General features: G+C 65.4%; 2 protein-coding genes across 5 annotated transcripts; both read left to right on the forward strand.

Annotated features, from left to right (window-relative positions):
* The first annotated feature begins 3,395 nt into the window (after window positions 1-3,395).
* DPYSL5 (dihydropyrimidinase like 5) lies at window positions 3,396-11,819 on the forward strand. The gene is made up of 12 exons (XM_061990305.1): window positions 3,396-3,656; window positions 4,921-5,079; window positions 5,733-5,912; window positions 5,996-6,064; window positions 6,242-6,286; window positions 6,417-6,492; window positions 7,707-7,863; window positions 8,706-8,847; window positions 9,123-9,265; window positions 9,341-9,548; window positions 10,804-10,972; window positions 11,734-11,819. The coding sequence occupies exons 1-12, from the start codon at window positions 3,396-3,398 to the stop codon at window positions 11,817-11,819; spliced, it is 1,695 nt and encodes a 564-aa protein (XP_061846289.1).
* A 2,024-nt stretch (window positions 11,820-13,843) lies between these two features.
* Window positions 13,844-21,064, forward strand: MAPRE3 (microtubule associated protein RP/EB family member 3). Of its 4 annotated transcripts, none has more exons than XM_061990749.1 (7): window positions 13,844-13,946; window positions 18,191-18,348; window positions 18,438-18,583; window positions 18,662-18,863; window positions 19,429-19,580; window positions 19,720-19,872; window positions 20,118-21,064. In XM_061990749.1, the coding sequence occupies exons 2-7, from the start codon at window positions 18,228-18,230 to the stop codon at window positions 20,184-20,186; spliced, it is 843 nt and encodes a 280-aa protein (XP_061846733.1). In that variant the 5' UTR covers window positions 13,844-13,946; window positions 18,191-18,227; the 3' UTR covers window positions 20,187-21,064. The 4 variants fall into 4 exon arrangements, with proteins under 4 accessions (XP_061846733.1, XP_061846732.1, XP_061846734.1 ...); XM_061990748.1 differs by having other exon boundaries at window positions 18,221-18,348; XM_061990750.1 differs by lacking the exon at window positions 13,844-13,946 and adding an exon at window positions 15,726-15,861 and having other exon boundaries at window positions 18,221-18,348; window positions 18,662-18,818.
* Window positions 21,065-21,166: the final 102 nt, after the last annotated feature.

A 21,166-nucleotide genomic window follows, 5' to 3' on the forward strand; every position in this document is an offset into this window, starting at 1 on the left:
GGGGGTTTGCCAGGGAGTCGCCAGCGCAGACAAAAGCGGGGGGCGGCGGATGCGGGAGCAGCCCCTGGCCTCGCCTCACCGCACAATGCGGCTCTGTGTGCGGCCGCGGCGCAGCCCCCCCCCGGCCCGACACAAAGGGGCCGCAGCCGCCCCGACCCAACAGGTGCCCCCCCGGCAGCCCCCGCCCGGGCCGGGGTCCCTTTGTCCCGCCGGGTTCACAGCTGTCCCCGCGTTCCCCCGCCCCCGCCAGCTCCACGGCTCGGGGCCAGCAGAGCAGCCGGTGGGGCCGGTGGCGGCCGTGACCCCTCGAGGTGGCCGCGCAGCTTCGTACACCGGGAACGGTCCCCTCGGGGCTCGGCCGAGCCGGGGGGTGCGGGTCGGGATCGCCGGATGGCAGGCTGGGCGGAGGCGGGGGTGTCACCGCCAATGCTCGGGGCACCCTCGGCACTGAGGCTACGCTTCTGCCTTGCCCGGGGAACCTGTTGTCTCACGTAAACCTGCTCGTGAGCAACCGCTGCCGCTGGTGCTGGATACTGACGGTGCCACCACACCACCGCTCGCCGGGGCACGGGCAAGGGCCTAGGTGTTGACAGGGTGGGCTGCACCACGCTGGCCCTGCAGCGAAGGCTAGGGGACAGAGGCACCGAGCCTTCTGGGATGCTACAGGAGGGTGTCAGGGTGCGAGCTGGGGGAATTGCCATGTCCACGGTGAGCAGCCCGGGCTGGGCACAGGGACTGGCATGCTGGCTGGAGGGGTAATAATGTTGGGAGACAGTGATGCCCAGTCCCAGCGGCATGGTGCCAGGGTGGCAGGGCTCTCCATGGGCCAGGTGCGTGGGATGCCCAGCTGGGTCCCTAAGGGGGGAACAGCAGGGTGGGCAGAGCATGGTGGCAATGGTGTGGGTGGCTCCATGGTGGCCAAGGCCTCAGGCACCACGTTGAGCTGACAACTCTTGTTTGCCCGTCGTGTTCAGCCCACGCTGGGGTTGCCATCACCCGTGTTCCTGAGTGATGCCAGGTCCCTTCTGCCACCACTCTGCTGCTGTTACCCACTTGCAGCACACCCGTGGCAGCCACCTTCTCCCCCACCATGGGGCTGGAGAGCCAAGCTGCCTGCTTGTGCCAGACCTCCTGAATCTGGCTGCCAGCTGGGCACAGTTCCTGGTGGGTCAGATGCCACCCTGGTCTGTGTAGCACCAGGCACAGTGGGTGCCCTCTCCCCCATCCATCCCAGCCTGTGGAGCAGGTGCTGCAGCACCGCTGGCAACCAGCACAAGCTGCCACCCTGCATGCTGCTGTGCTCCAGATCCGTCCATCACAGCAACCTGCTTTCATCTTGGGATGCCGCACACCACATCCTTCCCGCACCTCCATTCCTGCACCACGCAAGCACTCCCCCGCTCACCCCCACCCTAGGGTCCCAAGGGGCTTGACAGGGGGCAACAGGGACTACCATTCTCTTCTTGGCACCACAAGTCTCTGCCCTGTTATCTTGCCCCGTCCTGGCTGCTGCTGGCACAGGGGCTTGGCATGGCTCCAGACAGTGCTCAGCAGTGCAGCTTTGCGTCCTGGTGCTCCCAGCACAGCCCTTGCACAGGGCAGCAGCTTCCTTGAGGCCTGAAGCAGAGCCCAGGGCTGTGGGGCAGCAGGGGATGAGTATGAGCAGGGGCTGCCTTTGCCCCAAGACCAGCAGGGCTGGCAGCCCAACATGCTGCACGAGGAGCTGCTGCTGGCAGGAGGGTCGCTGCCATCCCACCATGGCTCCTCTGGGACTCCTTCTCCTCTGCTGTCCCTCAGCAGCCAGCACAGCTGTGTGTGGTGGTGCCATTCCTGCCAGGGGTCTCTCCCTGGAGTGTTCCCCATGGTGGGGGGACTGCCTTGAGGACCCTCCCCAGCAACTCCTGTGCCGGCACAGAGCCATGGGATGAGGTATGGGCTGGCACCGAGCTCACCCATGGCAGCATGGCAGGGCTGATGCTGCCATCACAGAGCCCCGGGGCAGGAGCCGGCCTGGGAAGGGCTCCCAGTGCCCCCCAGCTCCAATATGGTTGTGGCCCTGTGGAGGGCACAGCCGCTTGCCCTCCTCAAGCAGCTGCTCATGCCCGCAGTGCCAGGAATGCTCAGCTGCTGGCTAGGCTTGGTTCAGCCCCGCCGGCCACCACAGCTCTTCACCAGGTCCCAGGGAAGCCATTTGCCAACAGTCGCTGTTCCACTGGGCAGCTGGGAATTGCTGGCATGTGCTCAGGCCTGTCCCTTCGGTCTCCTGGCCCCAGCACCCCCAGGGAGCTGCCACAGGGGTGGGGGGCACCTGCACAGCCCCTTGCCACGAGGGATTGTGCACTCTCTCCAGCAGCATCTTCTGCCCCACAGCCTGGCATTGGCCTCGGCATTGCGGCCAGGACAGTGTGTGCTACCTGGGGATGCCCGGACCAGATGGGTGCCAGAGCCCTGCTCACCCTGGAAATGCTCACAGCCACTCTGACACTGCCATGGGCGCGTGCCATGCTGCCCATATGGTCTTTGTCTGGAGGAGGGACGGCAGCATGGCACAGCCCTACAGGCAGCATCAGGGGTGTCCCAGGGGCAGGGGTCCAGCCACCCTCCAGCTCCTCTGGAGGATGCACTCCCAGGGCACCCACATAGCTGGCACGTGCTGTCCCTACTGCAACGGGTCGATGGCGTTTGACCTTCATCTTCCAAATTAATTATAGATCGTGTCTGGGGACACCCCAGTGCTGGGAGGGGGTTGAAAGCAGTGCAGGGAGCTCTGGCAGATCTGGCACCATGTAGGGCCCTAGTGAGTAATGGCAATCCCGGCACTCTCCATGCTGGCCCTGGCCTCCATACAGTGCTGCCGGGATGAGGCGGGCAGCTTGCCCCAAACACAGATGCTCATGGCCCAGGGAGAAGCCGCAGCAGTGTCCCCTTGGCATGTGGAGCGCCAGCAGCCCACTGCCTCGCACTATGGGCAGGAGCAGCAGGGGGCTGGTGGGGGTGGGAGTCTGGCAGCTGGCTCTAGGTGCCTGTGGGGCATGCAGTGCGGGCCTGGGCGTGGGCTCACACTGTCAGCAGGGAGGCTCGTCAGAGCAGCAGCCTCTTCCTTGGCTTCCAGGGCCCTTCCCTCCATAGATTTCCCCGGATAATCCAGTGTTCACGCAGTGCCGGCTGGGGATGGGCACACAGGGCACACAGCCATGGGGCTGCCCACAGCCCTGCCTGCGCCATGGCCCCGTGCCGGTAAGGGGGACTTGCCCCCATGGTGGCAGCACGGTGCCAGCCCAAGCATGCCGGTGAGGGCAATCGCGCCGAGCCCCCAGCTGGCCTCAGGTCACTGCATGGGACAGAGGCAGCCAGTGGTGGCCCCTTTCTGCGGTGACACTTTCCCCCACAGAACCATGCTCGCCAACGCGGCCACTATGCGGATCCTCATCAAGGGGGGGAAGGTGGTGAATGATGACTGCACGCTGGAGGCAGATGTCTACATCGAGAACGGCATCATCCAGCAAGTGGGTCGCGAGCTCATGATCCCCGGTGGGGCCAAGGTCATCGATGCCACTGGCAAGCTTGTCATCCCAGGCGGCATTGACACCAGCACCCACTTCCACCAGACCTTCATGAACGCCACCTGCGTGGATGACTTCTACCATGGCACCAAGGTACTGCCCAGCAGGTGCCACAGGAGTCAGTGCAGAGCATCTACGGCAGAGGGGATGGCGGGCAGGAGAGAATGTTCAGTGGCTGGGCCCTGGTGTGAGCAGGCTCCCTGCCCTGGCACCATGGGTGGCTGCCACCACGGACAGCTGGCAGCACCAGCTCCCCAGCAGCTTGACATGGAAATGCCTGTCTCCATGGCCCCATCCATCAGGTCTCCTTGCTATGGGCTTCCTCCTCCCTTGCCAAGGCACTCTGTGCCAGCGTCATGGACCAGGGCTGTGAGTGAAAGGTGCCACTTCCCAGCAGCCGAGGCCTCGCTCCATGCCCAGCCATGTTTGCTGCCAGCCCTGGAGGGTGAGCAGAGTGGTGGGTGCACTGGCAGGGACAGGCCCCACAGACTCTGCTGGGGGGATGCTCATCCAGCTCTGGACCAGGGCACGGAGAGCCAAGTCTACTCCTGTTTTTAATGGGTAGACCTGGCCACCCTGGCCTTATTTTTACCTGGCTGCCCTGCCCTTTTCTGCTGGGATATACCTGGCCATCATATCCCTATTTTTGCACAAGACCAGGCTGCCCTGCCCCCATTTCTGCATGTAGACCTGGCCACTCTGCACCTGACAGAGGCACCTGTAGCTTTGAGGCTGCTGCAGGGATGCTAGGCGGTGCTGGCCAGGCTCAGGTCCCCGCTGTGGGCTGGTGGTGCTATGCACTGAGTGCTGCTGCTGGGGAGTGTCAAGAGGCCAGTGTGGCCATGTCCCGGGCAGCACTGGGACCAGCTGTCTCCACACACCGCACAGAGCAGCCATTGTGCTGGTCAAGTGCTGGCCGTGCCTGGCATCCCTTGGCCGGGGGGCTCAGCTCTGCCACAGCTGCTGTGGCAAAGGGGTCAGGCGATGTTCCCATGCTGTGGCACAGCGAGGGGTTCAGAGGGGCATGGAGATGTGCTGGAGGGCAGGGGATCAGTGCAATGGTGGGCACTCCATGCCATGCCTGTTCCCCATCCACGTCTCGGCAAGCTGCTTCATAGCATCATGCTGCCAGCCTGCAGCAGCCCATGAAGGCCGATTGGTAAAGGAGCTTTGGGGATTAGCTGGGCCGGGTGAGCCGAGGACACCGTGGATGCAACGACGCCTGCCCTGCTGCCTACACATGATGAGGGGGCTTGTCCCGCTGCCTCTGTGCTGCTGGGGCACCGTCCCCGATAGGGCCCTGTGCCAAGGGGCAAATCCTGCACCGTCCCACCGCTGCTGTCCCCATCACCCACAGGCAGCCCTGGTCGGGGGCACGACGATGATCATCGGCCATGTCCTGCCTGACAAGGAGACCTCGTTGCTGGATGCCTACGAGAAGTGCCGCAGCCTGGCTGACCCCAAGGTCTGCTGCGACTATGCCCTGCACATGGGCATCACTTGGTGGGCACCCAAGGTGAGTCCGGCCACTCTGGCACAGTGTGTCACTGGCTCCAGCACAGCAAATGCCTGGGAGCAGCTGCTGCGGTCAGGGCTAATTCCTGGCCCTGCTGATCCCATTAGCTGCTCGCCTGCCCAGCTGAGCCCCCGCACTACCTTTTGAGCTGCCCTGAGCTGGGCTCAGTGGGGCTGGGTGTCTCTGTGGGGCTGAGCCCCTCACTGGGGTGCCCAGGCATGGTGAGCACAGCTTGGGGGGGCTCCATCTTGCAGCGTGACCCCCATGGGAACTGGTCCTGCTCAGTGCCCAGACTCACAGTGATCTCAGTCCCGGAAATCCCCACCAAAGATATCGGAGTGGGATCAGGAACCTCTGGCTGCCCTACAAGGATACTCCAGCACCTGTGTACCCCAGACAAAGCAAAGAGTGGATGCCAGGGGTTCATCCCAGCATCTGTAGGCCGGGGCTCTGGCCAGGCCAAGGCCAGATCATGGTGTGACCCAAGCAGCAAAGTCCACCCCCACCCTCCCCAGCATCTGTCACTCCCCAGATCACCCCGGGGCACATGCACAAATCCTGCATCTGAGTGTCTGTCTGGGCCTGGTGCGAGAGGCAGCCCCGTACCCACTGCACACCCCCCCATGGCACTGATTCCCCCCATCCCACCGCAGGTGAAGGCAGAGATGGAGACACTGGTGCGGGAGAAGGGGGTGAACTCCTTCCAGATGTTCATGACCTACAAGGACCTGTACATGCTGCGGGACAGCGAGCTCTACCAGGTCTTTCGTGCCTGCCGTGACATTGGGGCCATCGCCCGGGTCCACGCCGAGAATGGCGAGCTGGTGGCTGAGGTGAGTGCCAGGGAGGGGATGCCTGGCAGTGGAGCAAGCAGACCTCCTGTGTCACCCCAGCCTGACACCCTCACATTCCCCAGGGAGCCAAGGAGGCCTTGGACCTGGGCATCACGGGCCCAGAGGGCATTGAGATCAGTCGGCCTGAAGAGGTAGGTGTCCACTCGCATCACCGAGTCACTGCAGTGACCCGGGATGTGGCTGGGATGCTACAGGACATCCTCATAACCAGCACCACTAGTGTGTGCCATTCACACACCCATCTGCCCACCTACCTCTGGTGCCGCCAGGCACGACCTTGCATCTCACTGCCCATTCTCTCTCCACAGCTGGAGGCTGAGGCCACGCACCGTGTCATCACTATTGCCAACAGGGTGAGTGATCCTGGGCCAGGTACACAGGACTGTCCCCAAGGGAGCATGGGAGCACCCCGGATCCATGTGGGACCCCTTTTGCAACTGGGGTATAATGGGAAGGGTGATGCTGACTACGCTCTCTCCACAGACCCACTGCCCCGTCTACCTGGTGAATGTCTCCAGCATGTCCGCAGGGGATGTCATCGCTGCTGCCAAGATGCAAGGTAAGGGACAGCCCCAGGCTGGCACTGGGGTGGCACTGTGGGTCATGGACATGGCTTTGGGGGTACTGGCCCTGCTGAGTTGTGGCATGTGGGCATAGAGACACATGAGCTCTTGCATGTGCAAGAGCAGATATAGGGGCACAGGAGCACATGTGTGGTGGGAGAGTAGATGTATGTGAGGGCAGGAAGGCTCTTCAGAAGGCCCTGACCAGGCTGGAGCAATGGGCCGAGGGCAATGGGATGAGGTTTAACAAGGCCAAGGGCTGGATCCTGCCCTTAGGCCACAGCAACCCCTGGCAATGCTCCGGACTGGGGCAGAGGGGCTGGAAAGCTTCCGGCAGGGAAAGGGCCTGGAGGGGTTGGTGCCAGCGGCTGAAGATGAGGCAGCAGCGTGCCCAGGTGGGCAAGAAGGCCAGTGGCACCCTGGCTTGTATCAGCAGTGGTGTGGCAGCAGGCCCAGGGCAGTGGCTGTCCCCTGTGCTGGGCCCTGGTGAGGCCGCAGCTCGAGTGCTGTGTTCAGTGTTGGGCCCCTCACTGCCAGAGGGACACTGAGGGGCCGCAGCGTGTCCAGAGCCGGGCAGCGGAGCTGGGGAAGGGGCTGGAGCACAAGTGTGCTGGGGAGGGGCTGAGGGCCCTGGGGGTGTTCAGCCTGGACAACAGGAGCCTGAGGGGAGACATGAGCACTCTCTGCAATGCTCTGACAGGAGGTTGTAGTGAGGTGGGAGTTGATCTCTCCAGTACTGAATGACAGGACAAAGGAAACAGCCTCAAGTTGCCCCAGGGGAGGTTTAGTTTGGAGCTGAGGAAGAACTTTTTCCCGAGAGCATTGTCAGCCCCTATCCCAGGCTGCCCAGGGAGGTGGTGGAGTCCCCATCCCTGGAGCTATTGCAAAGCCATGTAGCTGAAGTGCTCAGGGATGTGGGTTAGTGATGGACTTGGCAGGGTGAGGGGAGGGGTTGGACTTGAAGATCTTCAAGGTCTTTTCCAGCCCAAAGAATTCTATGTTGTTTCTCTGTGGGGACATGCCTGTGGGCACACATGGGCCCTCAGCTGCAGTTCTGCTGGCACTGACATGGGGCACAGGTGTGAGCATACACATACACATGGATATGGGGCTGGTGCCCAGACACTGCCTGCAGAGATACCAGCACAGGCAGAACATACACACACACCCCTTGCACACCCACCCAACATGTGTGCCTCTGCTCCGGCAGGGAAGGTGGTGTATGCAGAGACAACCACGGCGCACGCCACGCTCACCGGGCTGCACTACTACCACCAGGACTGGTTCCATGCCGCCGCCTACGTTACCGTGCCGCCGCTGCGCCTCGACACCAACACTTCCGCCTACCTCATGAGCCTGCTCGCCAAGTGAGGCATTGGGCACCCCTTGCCCTGGGCACTCCTCCCCACGGGCCACTCTCCTGCGCCACACGTGTGTGCATTGTGTGTGGGTGCTCCAGTCCCCTGGTATCTCCCCATTCATGACTGCCCACTCCCCAAGCACGCCACTCCCCAAGCACCTCACTCCCTGGGTGCTGAGCTCCCCAGGCACCCCCACTGCATGTGTTCCCCATTCCCTGACACCATGCTGCTTTGCTCTACAGATACCCCATCCTTTGGGCAAACCTCTCCTTGAGCTAGCCCCTGGGCACTCCACTTCTTGGGCTCCCCTCTCCCTAGATGCTGAGCTTCCTGGACACTGAGCCCCCCAGGCACCCCTCTCTCCAAGGGCTGAGCCACGTGGGCACCTCACTGCATGGTTGCTCCATTCCCTGGCACCTTGTTACCTGAGCACAGATATACCTAGGCATCCTGCTCCCTGAATGTCTCACTCCCTGAGCACCTCACTCCCTGGTCACTCTTTCCTGAGCACCCGGCTCTCTGGCACCCTGCTCCCTGGGTGCTGAGCTCACTGGGTACCCCTCTGCATGAGTGTTCCATCCCTTGGGCATTGAGCTTGCCAGGCACCCTGCTGGGCAGCCTGGGTGCCACATTCCCTGAGTCACCTCACTCCCTGGGAGCTGAGCTTCCTGGGCACCCCACTTCCCGGGCACCCATTCCCTGGCACCTTGCTTCCTGGGTGCTGAGCTCCCCAAGTACCCTGCTGCATGGGTGCTCCATCCCTGGATGCTGAGTTCCTCCAGCACCCTGCTGCTGTGGCTGTGCTGCCCCAGCCATGCTCTCAGCCACGCTGCCCCGTCCCCCCACAGTGACACGCTGAACATCGTGGCCTCAGACCACCGGCCTTTCAGCACCAAGCAGAAAGCCATGGGCAAGGAGGACTTCACCAAGATTCCCCACGGCGTCAGCGGAGTGCAGGACCGCATGAACATCATCTGGGAGCGTGGTGTGGTACGGGCACGGGCACCCTGGGATGACACTGTGTCTCCCTGGCTGGCAGAGGACTCAGTGCTGGCTCCTGCCCCAGCTTTGGGGTGGGAGTGTCCCTTCACCGGGTCCGTGGGACATCCTTGCCTAGGGGTGGGTGTAGTGCTCCCTGGGGGGTCCTGGCAAGCCCCTCTGAGGCGTTTGGGGTAGGAAGGCAACATGGCACACTGAACAGCACAGTGGGGTTGGATCAGGATATGTCCCTGTGTATCCTCACCCTCTCCCGGCTCCCGTGACAGGTCGGGGGCAAGATGGATGAGAACCGCTTCGTGGCCGTGACAAGCTCCAATGCTGCCAAGATCCACAACCTGTACCCCCGCAAGGGCCGGATCATCCCTGGGGCTGATGCTGACGTTGTCGTCTGGGACCCTGAGGCCACCAAGTAAGTGCTGGGCTGTGACGGGGGCTCTCTGTGCCACCATGCCCCAACTCACAGCCGTGTGCCCACCTCCCCCAGGACCATCTCGGCCAGCACCCAGGTGCAGGGTGGGGACATCAACCTGTACGAGAACATGCGGTGCCACGGGGTGCCCCTGGTCACCATCAGCCGTGGGCGCGTGGTCTATGAGAACGGTGTCTTCATGTGTGCCGAGGGCACCGGCAAGTTCTGCCCGCTCCGCTCCTTCCCGGACTCGGTCTACAAGAAGCTGGTGCAGCGGGAGAAGGTAAGGCGGCTGTGCCACAGTGGGGTTCGTGCCAGGCCTGTGCCCTGCCAGTGGGCAGGGCTGCTCCATGCCTGGCTCCCAGTGGCTGGGTAGGGGATGGCTGGGGGGATGAGAGAGGCAGTGGCCATGGTGGTCCCAGTGATGTGGGTCAGTGCCGACAGTGCTAGAAGGATGGGTCTGTGCCACGGTCAGTACCATGCTGGAGCATTGCACGGCAGGAACATAGGATGTGTTGTGTTGGGGACAGTGGTGGCAGCTGGCAGTGAGATTCACTGCAGGTGGGTATACAGTGTAGGACCTCCCTCTCCACTGGCTCCAGCCCTTCCATAGGCACTGGCCCATGTGCCAGCAGTGCTGAGGATTTGGGGATAGTCACCTTGTGTGCCACCATGCCTGGTGGTTGTCCAGATGCGTGAGAGGTGTGTGCCCACTGTTGGGCACCCTCACCGGGCCACGATCCTGGGCTCTCTGCCCTCTGTAGCCTCCCAAGGTGGCCCATGGCTCACAGTGGCCCTATGGGCAGCAGAGCAAGAGCACGAGTGACCAGGACAGGAGGAGAACCTGAGGCACATGCTGCCCCAACTGCAGGGCAGGTCTTGCAGAAGCTTCTTTTCTCCCCTTGACCCCATCCTTCACTCTATCACTGACCCTGGCACCAGGGACCCCATGCCCTTGGCCAACCCTTGCCCAGCCTCAGGGCATGACGTGCTGCCGATGCTGTGAAGGAAGAGGCCGGCCAGGGTGTCCTGGCATCATCCTGGGGAGCTGGAAGGCAATGGGGTGCTGGGGTGCCCAGCAAGAGCCAATGGCCTGTGCCAGAATGCCTGACATGGCTGGCCAGTGCTGGAGTGCCCGACTGGAGCTGTGAGTGGCTGGGGGTGTAGGGTATCCCCTGCCTGCTCTTTGCTGCAGGAGGGTCAGCTTGACACCACTGGGGAAACAGGGGTGAGGGGCTGCACCTCGGGGGTCACCCACTTGCCCTGGCACTGTTCTGTGCCGGCATCTCCTGCACCGAGAGCCCTGCCACCCCTCCACCATCCTGCTCTGCTCCCCACAGCGCAGACCCCTCCCCATGCCCCAACCCCTATCCTTCCCCCCCACACCCGGCTGATCCGCACCCCACTATAAAGCAGTGGCCCTCCAAACCCCACCAGCCAGCCCCCCCCGTGCCCCCCTCCCGCACCCCGGCCGCAGCCCCCATGGTGCGGTACCGCCTGGGCTGATGCTCTCTCTGCTTTTTCTTTCCCTTCGGCAGAGTTTAAAGCTGCGGGGTGTGGATCGCACCCCGTACCTGGGGGACGTGGCCGTGGTTGTGCATGCCGGGAAAAAAGAGACGGGGACGCCCCTGGCCGATACGCCCACGCGGCCTGCCACACGCCACGGGGGCATGAGGGACCTCCACGAGTCCAGCTTCAGCCTCTCCGGTAAGAGCAGGGCCACAGCGAGGGGCCTGGCAGCCCCCACGCTTAGCCCCTCCCTGGGGCTTGCCAGCAGCCCCACACCCAGTAGCTCTCCAGGACTGGCCAGGCACTTGTTACACCCCCACCTTTTTCACAGGCAGGGGGCTGGATCATCCTAGTATTCCATGTCAGAGTAGGGATCAACCACACCATCCCCTGGCCCCCAGCTGCCCTCACCTCCATCCCCCGTCCGTTGTGTGGCTGCGCTCGTGGTTTCAGTGGGGGGCATGGGGGTCCAGGGCTGGCAGGACTGAACTGGTGCTTGCATTATGTCTGACCCTGGCAGGTGCCTCTGAGGAATGGGGGCAGTCCCACAGCTCTGGCTGGCACTCAGCATGGCAATGCCCTGTACCAGAGAGGAGCAAGTGTGAGGGCAGGAGCAGGAGTGTTTGGGTCCTGCTCCCTTGGCTGCAGCACTCTCACCACCCATCCCTCAGGCAACCTGCTCAGTGCTCTGCGGGGGGGGGGGGGGGTGGGGGGGGTGCTGGGCTGCTCTGGCTTTCAGGACAGGACAATGGGACCTGGATTGCCAATGCTGGCCCCGGCACTCCCACACTTGCCCCAATGTATGTGGCACAACTGAGACGGGAGAGGGGGAAACAGAGCACCCGTTGTCCCCACAGGGTTGAGGCAGAGCTGTGGCTGCATGGAGGGGACCAGCGTGGCTGTGAAGGCCTGTCCTGGTGCCAGCAGCCCTGACACCCACCTGTCCATCTGTCCGGCAGGTTCTCAGATCGATGACCACGTTCCAAAGCGAGCTTCGGCCCGGATTCTCGCTCCCCCCGGAGGCCGGTCGAGCGGCATTTGGTAGAGCCGGGGACCTGTCCCCCAACTGAGGAGCAGGCACCAGCCTCTCGCCGTCCCCCCTGCTCGGGACCCCTGCTCCGGTGGGGCTCCCCTTGCACCGGGGCCGTGCCGCCAGCAGCAGCGGGCAGCTGTGCGCAGTGAGGCCAGGGGCCAGGGGGCCGCGGCCCAGACGGCGGGAGGGGACGGGGACAGCGGGTGGGACTGCCCCGGCCCTTTTCTGTTTGCACGTTGGGTTTGGATCCGTGAATTTTTGACTTGTTTGTGCATCACGTGGAAATACTCTGAAGTGGTTTGTGTCACTAGCATTAGGGGAGCAGCAGGGACCCCCCCCCACCCCCCAGCCCCACACCTCCCAGCCACACACGGGACGTGTGAGCCCTTCCCTGGCAGCGAGACGCACTGCTGCTGCTGCACACGTGCGCACACCAGCACAGTGCTGGCACACATGTGTGCACACACGCGCACATGCATCCTTCCGTGCAAGGTGCCAGCAGGCTGCTCACTGCCGTGTGTATGCACACGTGTCACATTGGGTGGGCTCAGCACGATGTTTATTGCACACACGTGCACACATGTGTGCATCCCTTCGTGCGCAGTGCCAGCAGGCTCCTCTCTGCCACGAGTGTGCATGTGCTCAGCAATGTCTTCCTCACACGCACGTGTGCACACACCAACTCCTTCACAGGCACGTCCCCATCCCACCCCCCCCTTCCCCACCACTGGGGACCTCCCGGGCTGCTGGAGCCAGCAATGCTCTTCAGCCCCATGTTGGGATGCTGATGGGGCACAGGGTCAGCAGTGTGTGGCCACAGCAGCGCGGGGTCCCCAGCCCCTGTCCTGTGGGGTGGGTGTCAGGCGTGAGGGGTCCCTTGCCGATCCCTATAGGTGTGGGGGCGGGTGGGCGCAGCGCGGGCCGGGGGTCCTGCCCCCCAGGGAGTTGCAGCCTGGCTGCTGTAGGAACCTGCGGTACGTTTCTGTTTGCTCATTAAAGACCGTTCTCACAGCACCTGGCCTCTGTGCCTGCTGCGGGCGGGGGGGAGGGACTGGGGCGGCCAGGCATGCAGTGGGCACAGCCACGCACCTACCCTGCAGCCATGTCTGTGCCATGCCTGAGGACTGTCCCCTTACTCCCCACAGACCTGCCTCTCAGGTCCCACTGTGCTGTGCTGCATATGGATGTGCTTCAGTGAGCATAGTTGGGAGGCCCCAGGTCAAGCTGCCAGCACACAACTGCTGCAGTGGCACCAGAACCAGTCTGTGGCCATGGGGATGGGTTCCCACAGCTGCGGCGCTGGTGGCAAGTGGGGCCAGGAGGCTGCTGGGAGCATCCCTCAGCCCTGCTGTGAGGACATGGCGGGGACATGGCACAGGCCTTGCGGCCACACGGCTGATGGCATCCCAGCAGCACCACAGCCAGCTGTGCTGGCCACGTGCCTGCACGGAGGGAGGGCAAGGGCACACGCATGCACATGCATGGACATGCTGCTTGGCTGCACACACACACACACGTGGGGGCAAGGGGGCTGCAGGGTGGAGATGGGGCACCAGTCGGGTTTTGGGGTTGAGCTGCAGGGTGTAGTTGAGGTACTGGTGGGGTTTTGTGGAGAAAGGGATGAGATACAGGGTGCAGATGGGGCACCAGTGTAGGGGGCTGCAGGGTGGGGATTGGGGGGGGGTGTCTGTGGGATGCTGAGGAATGCAGGAGGCTCTGGGTGTCTCAGGGGACCCGTGGGGGTCCTGAGAGCTGCTGGGGGTTCGGTGTGGGGGGCTCAAAGCGCCCCGGACTACAGGGGGATCCCGTGTCCCGGGAGGCTCTGGGGCTGCAGGAGGCTCCGGGGGTCCCGGTTGTGCGGCGGCCGCCGCCGCCCGCCCCCAGAGGGCGCTGTAGGGGAGGCAGGACCGCTGCGGCCGTTGCCGTGGCGACGGGAGGGCGCGGCCTACGCCCGTTGCCATGGCGGCGGGGGCGGGGCAGAGCAGGGCCCGGCCCCGCTCGCCGCGGGAGGGGCGGGGGCGGCGCATGCGCGAGCGGCCCGTGAGGTCCCGGCCCGGTCCCGGCCCCGGTTCTGGTCACGATCCCGGCGCGCTGCGGAGGGAACTGAGCGGCGGCCGTAGCGGCCGCGGCCCGAGCACGGTAAGCGTGGACTGGAACCGCGGGGAGGGACCGGGAGATACCACATCGTACCGGGCCGCTGCCATCACCTGCATCCCGGCACCGGCCGCCGCCGCCCCCCGGGAGCGGGCCGGGGGGGCCTCAGGGATTTCAGGGAATGGAGCGGCCGGGACGGCTTGGGGGATGTGGCGGCTGGGGCGGAGTGAAGGTGTCTGTCCGGTGCCCCCGGGGATGGAGTGGCCGTGACAGGTGGGGGGGGCTAGGGATGGAGCGTCCACGACCGGGGTCGTGGAGAGGGATCGAGCCGGGATGGAGGCATGAGGCCGGGGGTGGTCGGGTTCGCCGGTGCCGGTGAGGTCCGGCCTGACTCAGCGGCGGCCGCCCCTGCGCCCCGGCTGCGTCTACCGCAGGGCCCCGGTACGGCGCGGTACAGCGCGGCGCGGCACGCCGGGAGATGTAGTCCCCGACACCGGCACCGCGCAGCGCCGGTCTGGGCATCACCACGGGGTACCGGGCATCACCCGGGAGAACTCCAGGCGCGGCGGGTCCTGCCGGGCCCCTGGCGCTGCCGATGCGGGGCTGGCGCTGGTCGGGCAGCGTCCTGCGGGCAGCGGGGGGCCGGTGCAGGTGCGGCTCCCGGGACGGGCGGGCAGAGCCTCGGTGGCACTGACTCGGCCTCTCGTCCCTCATCCTCGCGGCGGTGGCTGTGGCGCGGGGCCGAGCGGGATACGGGCAGCACTTCGCGGGCGGGACGGCGGTGCTAGGCTGGGCTCCCCGGTACACCGCTGCCGTGGCTCCCCCTCGCCACACGCGTAGGGACGCGGCGGGGACAAGTGGGTTGGAGCGGCCCGAGCATGTGGAGCTTCTCCTTGAGGGGCTTGCCGGGATGGGGCTGCTCTGCCCCCGGCGCGTGTGTTACTGTCTCCGGCAGGAGTGTCGCCTACCCTGGCCGGGATTCCGGTGAGCAGCTGTCTCCATACCGTCTCCACCAGCCCCTGCTCTGCGTTAATGTTTTGGGGATGTGGTGCGGGAGCCGGCGCGGTGGAGGTGCTGCCGGCGGCACCGCGCTCTGCAGATGCTTCTGCTGCTGCCATTTCCAGTTATTTAGGTTAAGCGACAGCGGGGCAGGCGGGGACTCTGCCAGTGCTCCCCTGCCTCCCCCGTGGCTGCATCGAGCACGGGCGGGTACCAGCGGCCGGTTTCCCTCGCAGTGGGCTGGGACGGGCGCTGCCGCCTGCTTAAGAGCCGGGAAACGGGTTAAAGTGCTGAGGGATGGAGCCGGAGAGGAGCCGGCGCTGCCCGCATCCGCCACGCACGGGCTGCCGCGCGGGGCTGCTCGCCCCGGGGTGGGGAGAAGCGGCGCTGGGGGCGGAGGTTTTGAGGCGAGTGGCCACTCGTGCCTGGGCAACCCTGCTCGCTGCCGGAGCCGCCTGCCAGCTGCCAGCCCAGCCGGGCTGCACCGCACAGTGCTCAGCCCCCGCTGCCTCGTCTGCCACCCCCCTCGCGTGTTTGTCACTTGAGAAGCCACCGGGACGGCTCCCAAAATAGAAGCCGCGAGTCGCGGCAGCCCAGTTCGCCCCGGCACGGCGGTGCTGCGGGCAAGCGCAGGCAGTGAGGGGCCGGTGCCCGGCCTTGGCAGCCGGTGCTGGCATCGCCGCTCCGGTGCTGGGCAGATCCGTCCGGCGCGGCCGCCGGCCTCATTCTCCTCCCGCTTTGTTTGGCCAGAGCGCACCGGCCCCGGCCCGGCGAGGGCTGCGGCGTGGGACGCCGGTGCCTTCCGCCGCCTCCCCGGCAGCGTCGGTGCGAGGAGCCGGGCTGGACGACCTCTGCGCCCCGGCAGCGCCGGCGGGACGGGGGCCGAGACACACGCCCGAGTGTTTTGTTCGCCATTGGGCCTTGATTAGCAGCTCGGCGGCCGGACAATTAAAATGCAGCGGTAAGCGTCCCCCCGTCCCGTCGGCGCGGGTGGCACGGGCGGGGGGGGCTGCACCCCGGGCCCCGCATCCCCTGCAACCCGCTGAGGCAGCGTTCCCCGACGCCGAGGCAGCTGCCTGCCAAGACCTGTGCCGCGGCGGTGCCTCTCCCCACGGTTTGCTGGGAATTCGGGATAAATTCCTGCTTTGTTGTTTTGGGGTTGGGGTGGGTCTTTTTTGGCCAAAGCCAGCGGTAGAGGCAGCGCTCAAACCGGCCGGGCCGTAGGCGCCTGCCTTGGGTGCGTCCGTCACCCGGCGTCGGGGCTGCAGGGCTGGCGCGAGCATTCCTCGCCCTGTCATTACGCCCGGGCGTGCTCAGCGCTGCGGCCGAGGGCTTTGAAGCCCGGCGTTTGGGAGGGTGGGAACGAGCTGAGTGGCACCGCCTGCCCCGGCGAGCGTCCCATTACCCCGCCGGCGGCTACGACTGCCCCAGCTCACCGGGGCTGTGTCGTGCCTGTGCTCCGCGGTGCCACGTGCCAGAGCGGGGTCGCGGTGCTTCCCCCTTCCAGGCTTTGCACGTGCGGCGGCATGTGCGGGAGTCGGGGCAGGGTTGGCGGTAGCACCCAAATTCATTCCGCCACAAACTCGTTCCTGCGGCTGCCAGCACGGCATTAGCTTGCTTCGGCAAAGAAGGTGCACCGGGACATGGGGCACCGACTCCTGCCGGCTGCTCCGCGCTCGGAGCCCACTCTGATTGGGGGCTGCCGGCCCGGCCCCCTGTCTACAGTGTGTGTGTGTCTGTGTGTGGGGATGTCCCTGCAGGGTCGGTCACGAAGAGCATCCCCGGGGGGTTGGGTGTTCGCTTCTGAGGCTGTGCCCACCCCATCCCGCACCCCACAGCATGGCATCTCGCGGCGTGCGCCCCCTGGACGGGGGGCAAGTCCCGGCCCGCGTGCTTAGGGGAGACCCCGGCACTGGCCCGGCTCTGCCCTGTGCACAGGGCGCTGGCAGCTGCTCCCGGCTATTTTAAGAAAGGAGGGCGATGGCGGGCTGGGTCGGCTGGCCGCTGGCTTCTTGCCGAAGTGGGCCGGCAGCACCCCCCCAGCCCCACCTGCTAGCCCCCAGCCCCGCGGCGGCGGCCAAGCGCCGCGGCTCCCCGGCTGCAGCGCGGCGGCCGCACCGCAGTGCGCGTGGCTCTGGCCCTGCGCCGCGCATGACTCAGCTCGGGGCTGCCGAAGGGAGGGGGACCCCGTGCCCGCACCCCGGGGGACCTGAGGCCGTGGCGACGGGCGCTGTTGCCAGCATCATGGCTGCCTTTGGTCTTCACCGGCTGCTGGGATGGGGGCTGGTGCCCACGGGCTCGGAGGCTGTCGGCAGCGGCATCGTTTCTGGCTAAAAATACCGACAGCCCCGGCTGCGTGCAGGGACACAGCTCTGCAGGGGGAGTGGCGGTCCCGGCCCGGGGAGAACGGGGAGACGAGGCGGCTCAGCTGCTGGTAACAGTTCAACCGGCTGCAGAGTGTGGCTGTGCCGGGGATGGCATCGTCGGTGCTGAGTCACGGCGCTGCCGAGGCCGCGGGTGTGGGGGGCTGCAGGCACTCGGGGAGTTGGCAGCGCACACAACCCCCATCCACTGCACCCGTGGGCCTCATCTCATGGCAGATGAGGGTCCTGCATGGGAGGGATGCCCACCTCCCAGGCATGCAGACGTGGTGCTGGCAATGCCCCCCCGGCAGCCCTACACCCCGCCGTGTTGTGGCAGTAGAGCCAGGGGGGTCGCCCCCCCTCCCACAAGCCCCCGCTGGCATCTGGACCCGCGCCCTGCCCACCCACCCCCCTCCCCGGGAGAGGGATTAAGGATGCCTGTGCTGCTGCTGTGCAGGGGGGGAGGTGGCGGCACAGGGGGAAGGAGGGGTGGAGGGGTGAACCCCTGCTCTCGGGGAGGGGGCAGCGAGATAAAGACCCCACTCTTGCAGCAGGGACAGTTCCTTCTCTCCAGCCTTTGGCGGGAAGTGGCACCTCAGTGCCCCTCAGCCCTGTGTCATGGTTTTCTGGCGCTCTGCCGTGCCGGGGCCATGGCAGTGGGGTCTGCGCTCCCGTGGTGCCCAGGCAGACCCTCCACCAGCTGGGAGCAGTGTGTGCCTGCGGCAGATGTTACCCCTCTAAGCCCTGCTCCAATGGACCCCAATCCTGGCCCCGGCAGATTAGGCAGCGCCGGGGGCTGGACGGGGGGGCCATAAGCTGCTTACAGGCCAGCCCCACAGCCAGGATCTGTGCCCCAGTGCAAGGGTAGTGCCCTCCGTGGTGCCCACATACCCCAAGTACCCCCTATGCCGCATCCACGCCCTGCAGGGCGGCAGCGTGACGCCCGTGTCTCGGCAGCTGGGGCATGGCCGTCAATGTGTACTCGACGTCGGTGACCAGCGAGAACCTGAGCCGCCATGACATGCTGGCCTGGGTCAACGACTCCCTGCAGCTCAACTACACCAAGATCGAGCAGCTCTGCTCAGGTGGGCTGTGGGACGTTGGAGGGGGGGTGCGGGGGCAATGCGGTGCTGCCAGCACGGTGTCCTGACACCACGGTCTGGGCCCGGCACAGGCGCTGCCTACTGCCAGTTCATGGACATGCTGTTCCCTGGCTGCGTGCACCTGCGGAAGGTGAAGTTCCAGGCCAAGCTGGAGCACGAGTATATCCACAACTTCAAGGTGCTGCAGGCCGCCTTCAAGAAGATGGGAGTGGACAAGGTAGGTCTGCAGGGAGTGGGGGAGGTTGTGCTGGGTGGGGGGCGGCCGCAGTGGCCTCTCAGTGTGTGTGTGTCCCAGATCATCGCGGTGGAACGGCTGGTGAAGGGCAAGTTCCAGGACAACTTTGAGTTCATCCAGTGGTTTAAGAAGTTCTTTGATGCCAACTATGACGGGAAGGAGTACAACCCTCTGCTGGCGCGGCAGGGCCAGGATGGCGCGCCCCCCCCAAACCCAGGTGATCACACCTTCAACAAACCCAAGAAACCCATTGGCACTGCAGGTAATGCCCAGGGCTCCCCGGCGAGCGCTGCCCCGTCCCCCTCCCATGCCCCTGCCTGCGCCTTGCGCTGTCACCCACCCGTGGGCACGTCTGCAGGGACACCTTGGGGCACAGATGGTGGGACCTGGCTCAGCTGCCTCCCCCCTGCTCACCCCAGCTTTGGGGTGGTTTGTCTCCCCAACCTTGCTCATGGTTGCTAACCCTTGTGCCACCACGATGCCACAGTGCTTCCGGCTGCAGGTGATGCTCCATGGGCATTGTGCGCATCCAGCCCCATGGGAGCATCTCCAGGGCTGCACATTCCCCCACATCCCACGGCAAACCTTGTCTGGGCCATGAACACCCCGTGGGGGAGGCTGAGGGTGAGCTCTGCAAGGGGAAACTGAGGCAGGGGAGGAAGCTCAGGGCAGAACAGCCCAGAGCCGTGGCTCAGTCCCAGTGCCCTGCCTGCCCTCGCTGCCTGCTGCTGCCTCCTGGCTTCCACTGCCCCACATGATGTAGGGGGGCTCCCTGCTGGCAGCCCCCTGGGCTGGCATTAACCCGTTGGTTGCCATCTGCCGTCAAGTTCCCCAGAGGACCTCTCCCACCGGCCCCAAGAACACGCCAAACCCAGCACGCCTCACCAGCGTCCCCAGCAGCATCCTCCGGAAAAACTCCCCTGCCACCCGCAACGGGGGCACTGAGGCCGACGCACAGATCCTGGAGCTCAACCAGCAGGTGAGGCAGGACCCCAACACCCTTGCTTGTGCCTGGCTGCTGGCAGGGCCAGGGGACACCTGAGTGCAGGAAGGAGGGAGGGGATGGTGCAGAGGCCCCTAGAAGCAGGGACCGAAGGCTCCGTCCCCCCACCCCACAGCTGCTGGACCTGAAGCTGACGGTGGACGGGCTGGAGAAGGAGCGTGATTTCTACTTTAGCAAACTGCGGGACATCGAGCTCATCTGCCAGGAGCACGAGAACGAGAACAGCCCCATCATCACCGGCATTGTCAGCGTCCTCTACGCCACGGAGGTGAGAGCTGGGCTCCACTGTCTTCCCCCTCCCAGACCCCCACCTAAACTTTTGGGACCCTGGGACCCCCACTTCCCTATGGCTGCTCCCACCCTCTGACCTCTCATGCTCTCTGGGGTGCCCGGGGGGGGTTGGTTTGCCCCCACAAGGTGCTGGAAGAGGCCGTGGGGACAAGGTGGGGGCGGGAACATCTACCCTGCACAGCCACTGCACTGATGGCTGCCCGTGCCCACACCCCACCCCAGGAGGGCTTTGCCCCACCAGAGGATGACGAGCTGGAGGAGCAGCAGCCAGAGGAGCAGGACGAGTACTAGCCCCTACGGCAACGCTCCCGCGCCCCGCGCCGCTCCCCCACCATAGACATTTGAGGTCTGAGCCCGTGCGCCTCGCCCTGCACTCTCACACGCCATCACCGTCTCCAGCAGCCGAGCCCGTGGCCTCGGCATCCAGCAGCGCTGGGGGGAAGCTGCTGTCTCCCCACATAGAGATGCCCATCCGGCGCAGAGGACGGCTGTGCCTACGCTGGGGGCTGGGGTCAGGCTCTGGTCGCCGCACCCGGTGCCCGGCCCTCGCCACCCTCACCCCATATTTATTTCCGTTGTCCCCTCGGGTGTGAGCGCCGCAGCTGCCCCGGCATCCCTGCCTGCCCCACTGCGTCAGAGGGAAAGACTAGTCCTGAGGAGGGGGGTTTCCCTGGGTGGAGCACGCTGCCCGCACTGCTCGCACCCTGCCGGCCCCTGGGGATGGGGATGGGGCTGGAGCCAGCGACCCTGGGACCACAGCATGGGGCTCGATGCCTACCTAGCGGCCTGGGTGGGGAGGATGCGGCTCCCAGGAGGGAGGTGCTGCTGCTTCAGGTTCCCAAGATGAAAAAGAAACCCGGACTGGTTGAGGACAGTGGAGGGAGACTGACCCCACAGTATATCCTGGAGCTGGGCCCCGGCCCCTCTGTGGCATGGGGAGGGCGGTGCCCCTCTCCCCAGCCGGGGGCCTCCTCCCCTCACCCATGGCCAGCACAGATCCCCGTGTCGGATACTGGCCAGGTCTCCTACCCTGCGGGGCGCTGGGGTGGGTTTGTCAGCCCCGGTCGTCATTTTCCCCCGTTGCATTGCTTGTCTGGTCCATCACTCCGGTTGCAAAGCCTGCATCTGTGTTAAATTTTATTTAAAATAAACTTGTGTGGTAAAACCCATCTCCTGCCCAGCCGTAGCCTTAGCCCCGGGCACTGTGGGAGTGGGGGGTGCTGCAGTGAGAGTGGAGCCACACAGAACACTGTGCCCTTTGGGAGCCCCTC

Source organism: Colius striatus, chromosome 2, assembly GCF_028858725.1.
Source record: "Colius striatus isolate bColStr4 chromosome 2, bColStr4.1.hap1, whole genome shotgun sequence".
NCBI lineage: Eukaryota > Metazoa > Chordata > Aves > Coliiformes > Coliidae > Colius > Colius striatus.

Excerpts from the sequence above, each read along its gene's own strand:
- MAPRE3 (XM_061990747.1), top strand. Across the intron at positions 18,349-18,437 it reads GATCGAGCAGCTCTGCTCAG|GCGCTGCCTACTGCCAGTTC; the intron begins GTGGGCTGTGGG and ends GGCCCGGCACAG. Across the intron at positions 19,581-19,719 it reads TCCTGGAGCTCAACCAGCAG|CTGCTGGACCTGAAGCTGAC; the intron begins GTGAGGCAGGAC and ends CCCACCCCACAG.
- DPYSL5 (XM_061990305.1), top strand. The coding sequence starts at position 3,396 with ATGCTCGCCAACGCGGCCACTATGCGGATCCTCATCAAGGGGGGGAAG. Across the intron at positions 3,657-4,920 it reads ACTTCTACCATGGCACCAAG|GCAGCCCTGGTCGGGGGCAC; the intron begins GTACTGCCCAGC and ends CATCACCCACAG. Across the intron at positions 7,864-8,705 it reads CTCATGAGCCTGCTCGCCAA|TGACACGCTGAACATCGTGG; the intron begins GTGAGGCATTGG and ends GTCCCCCCACAG.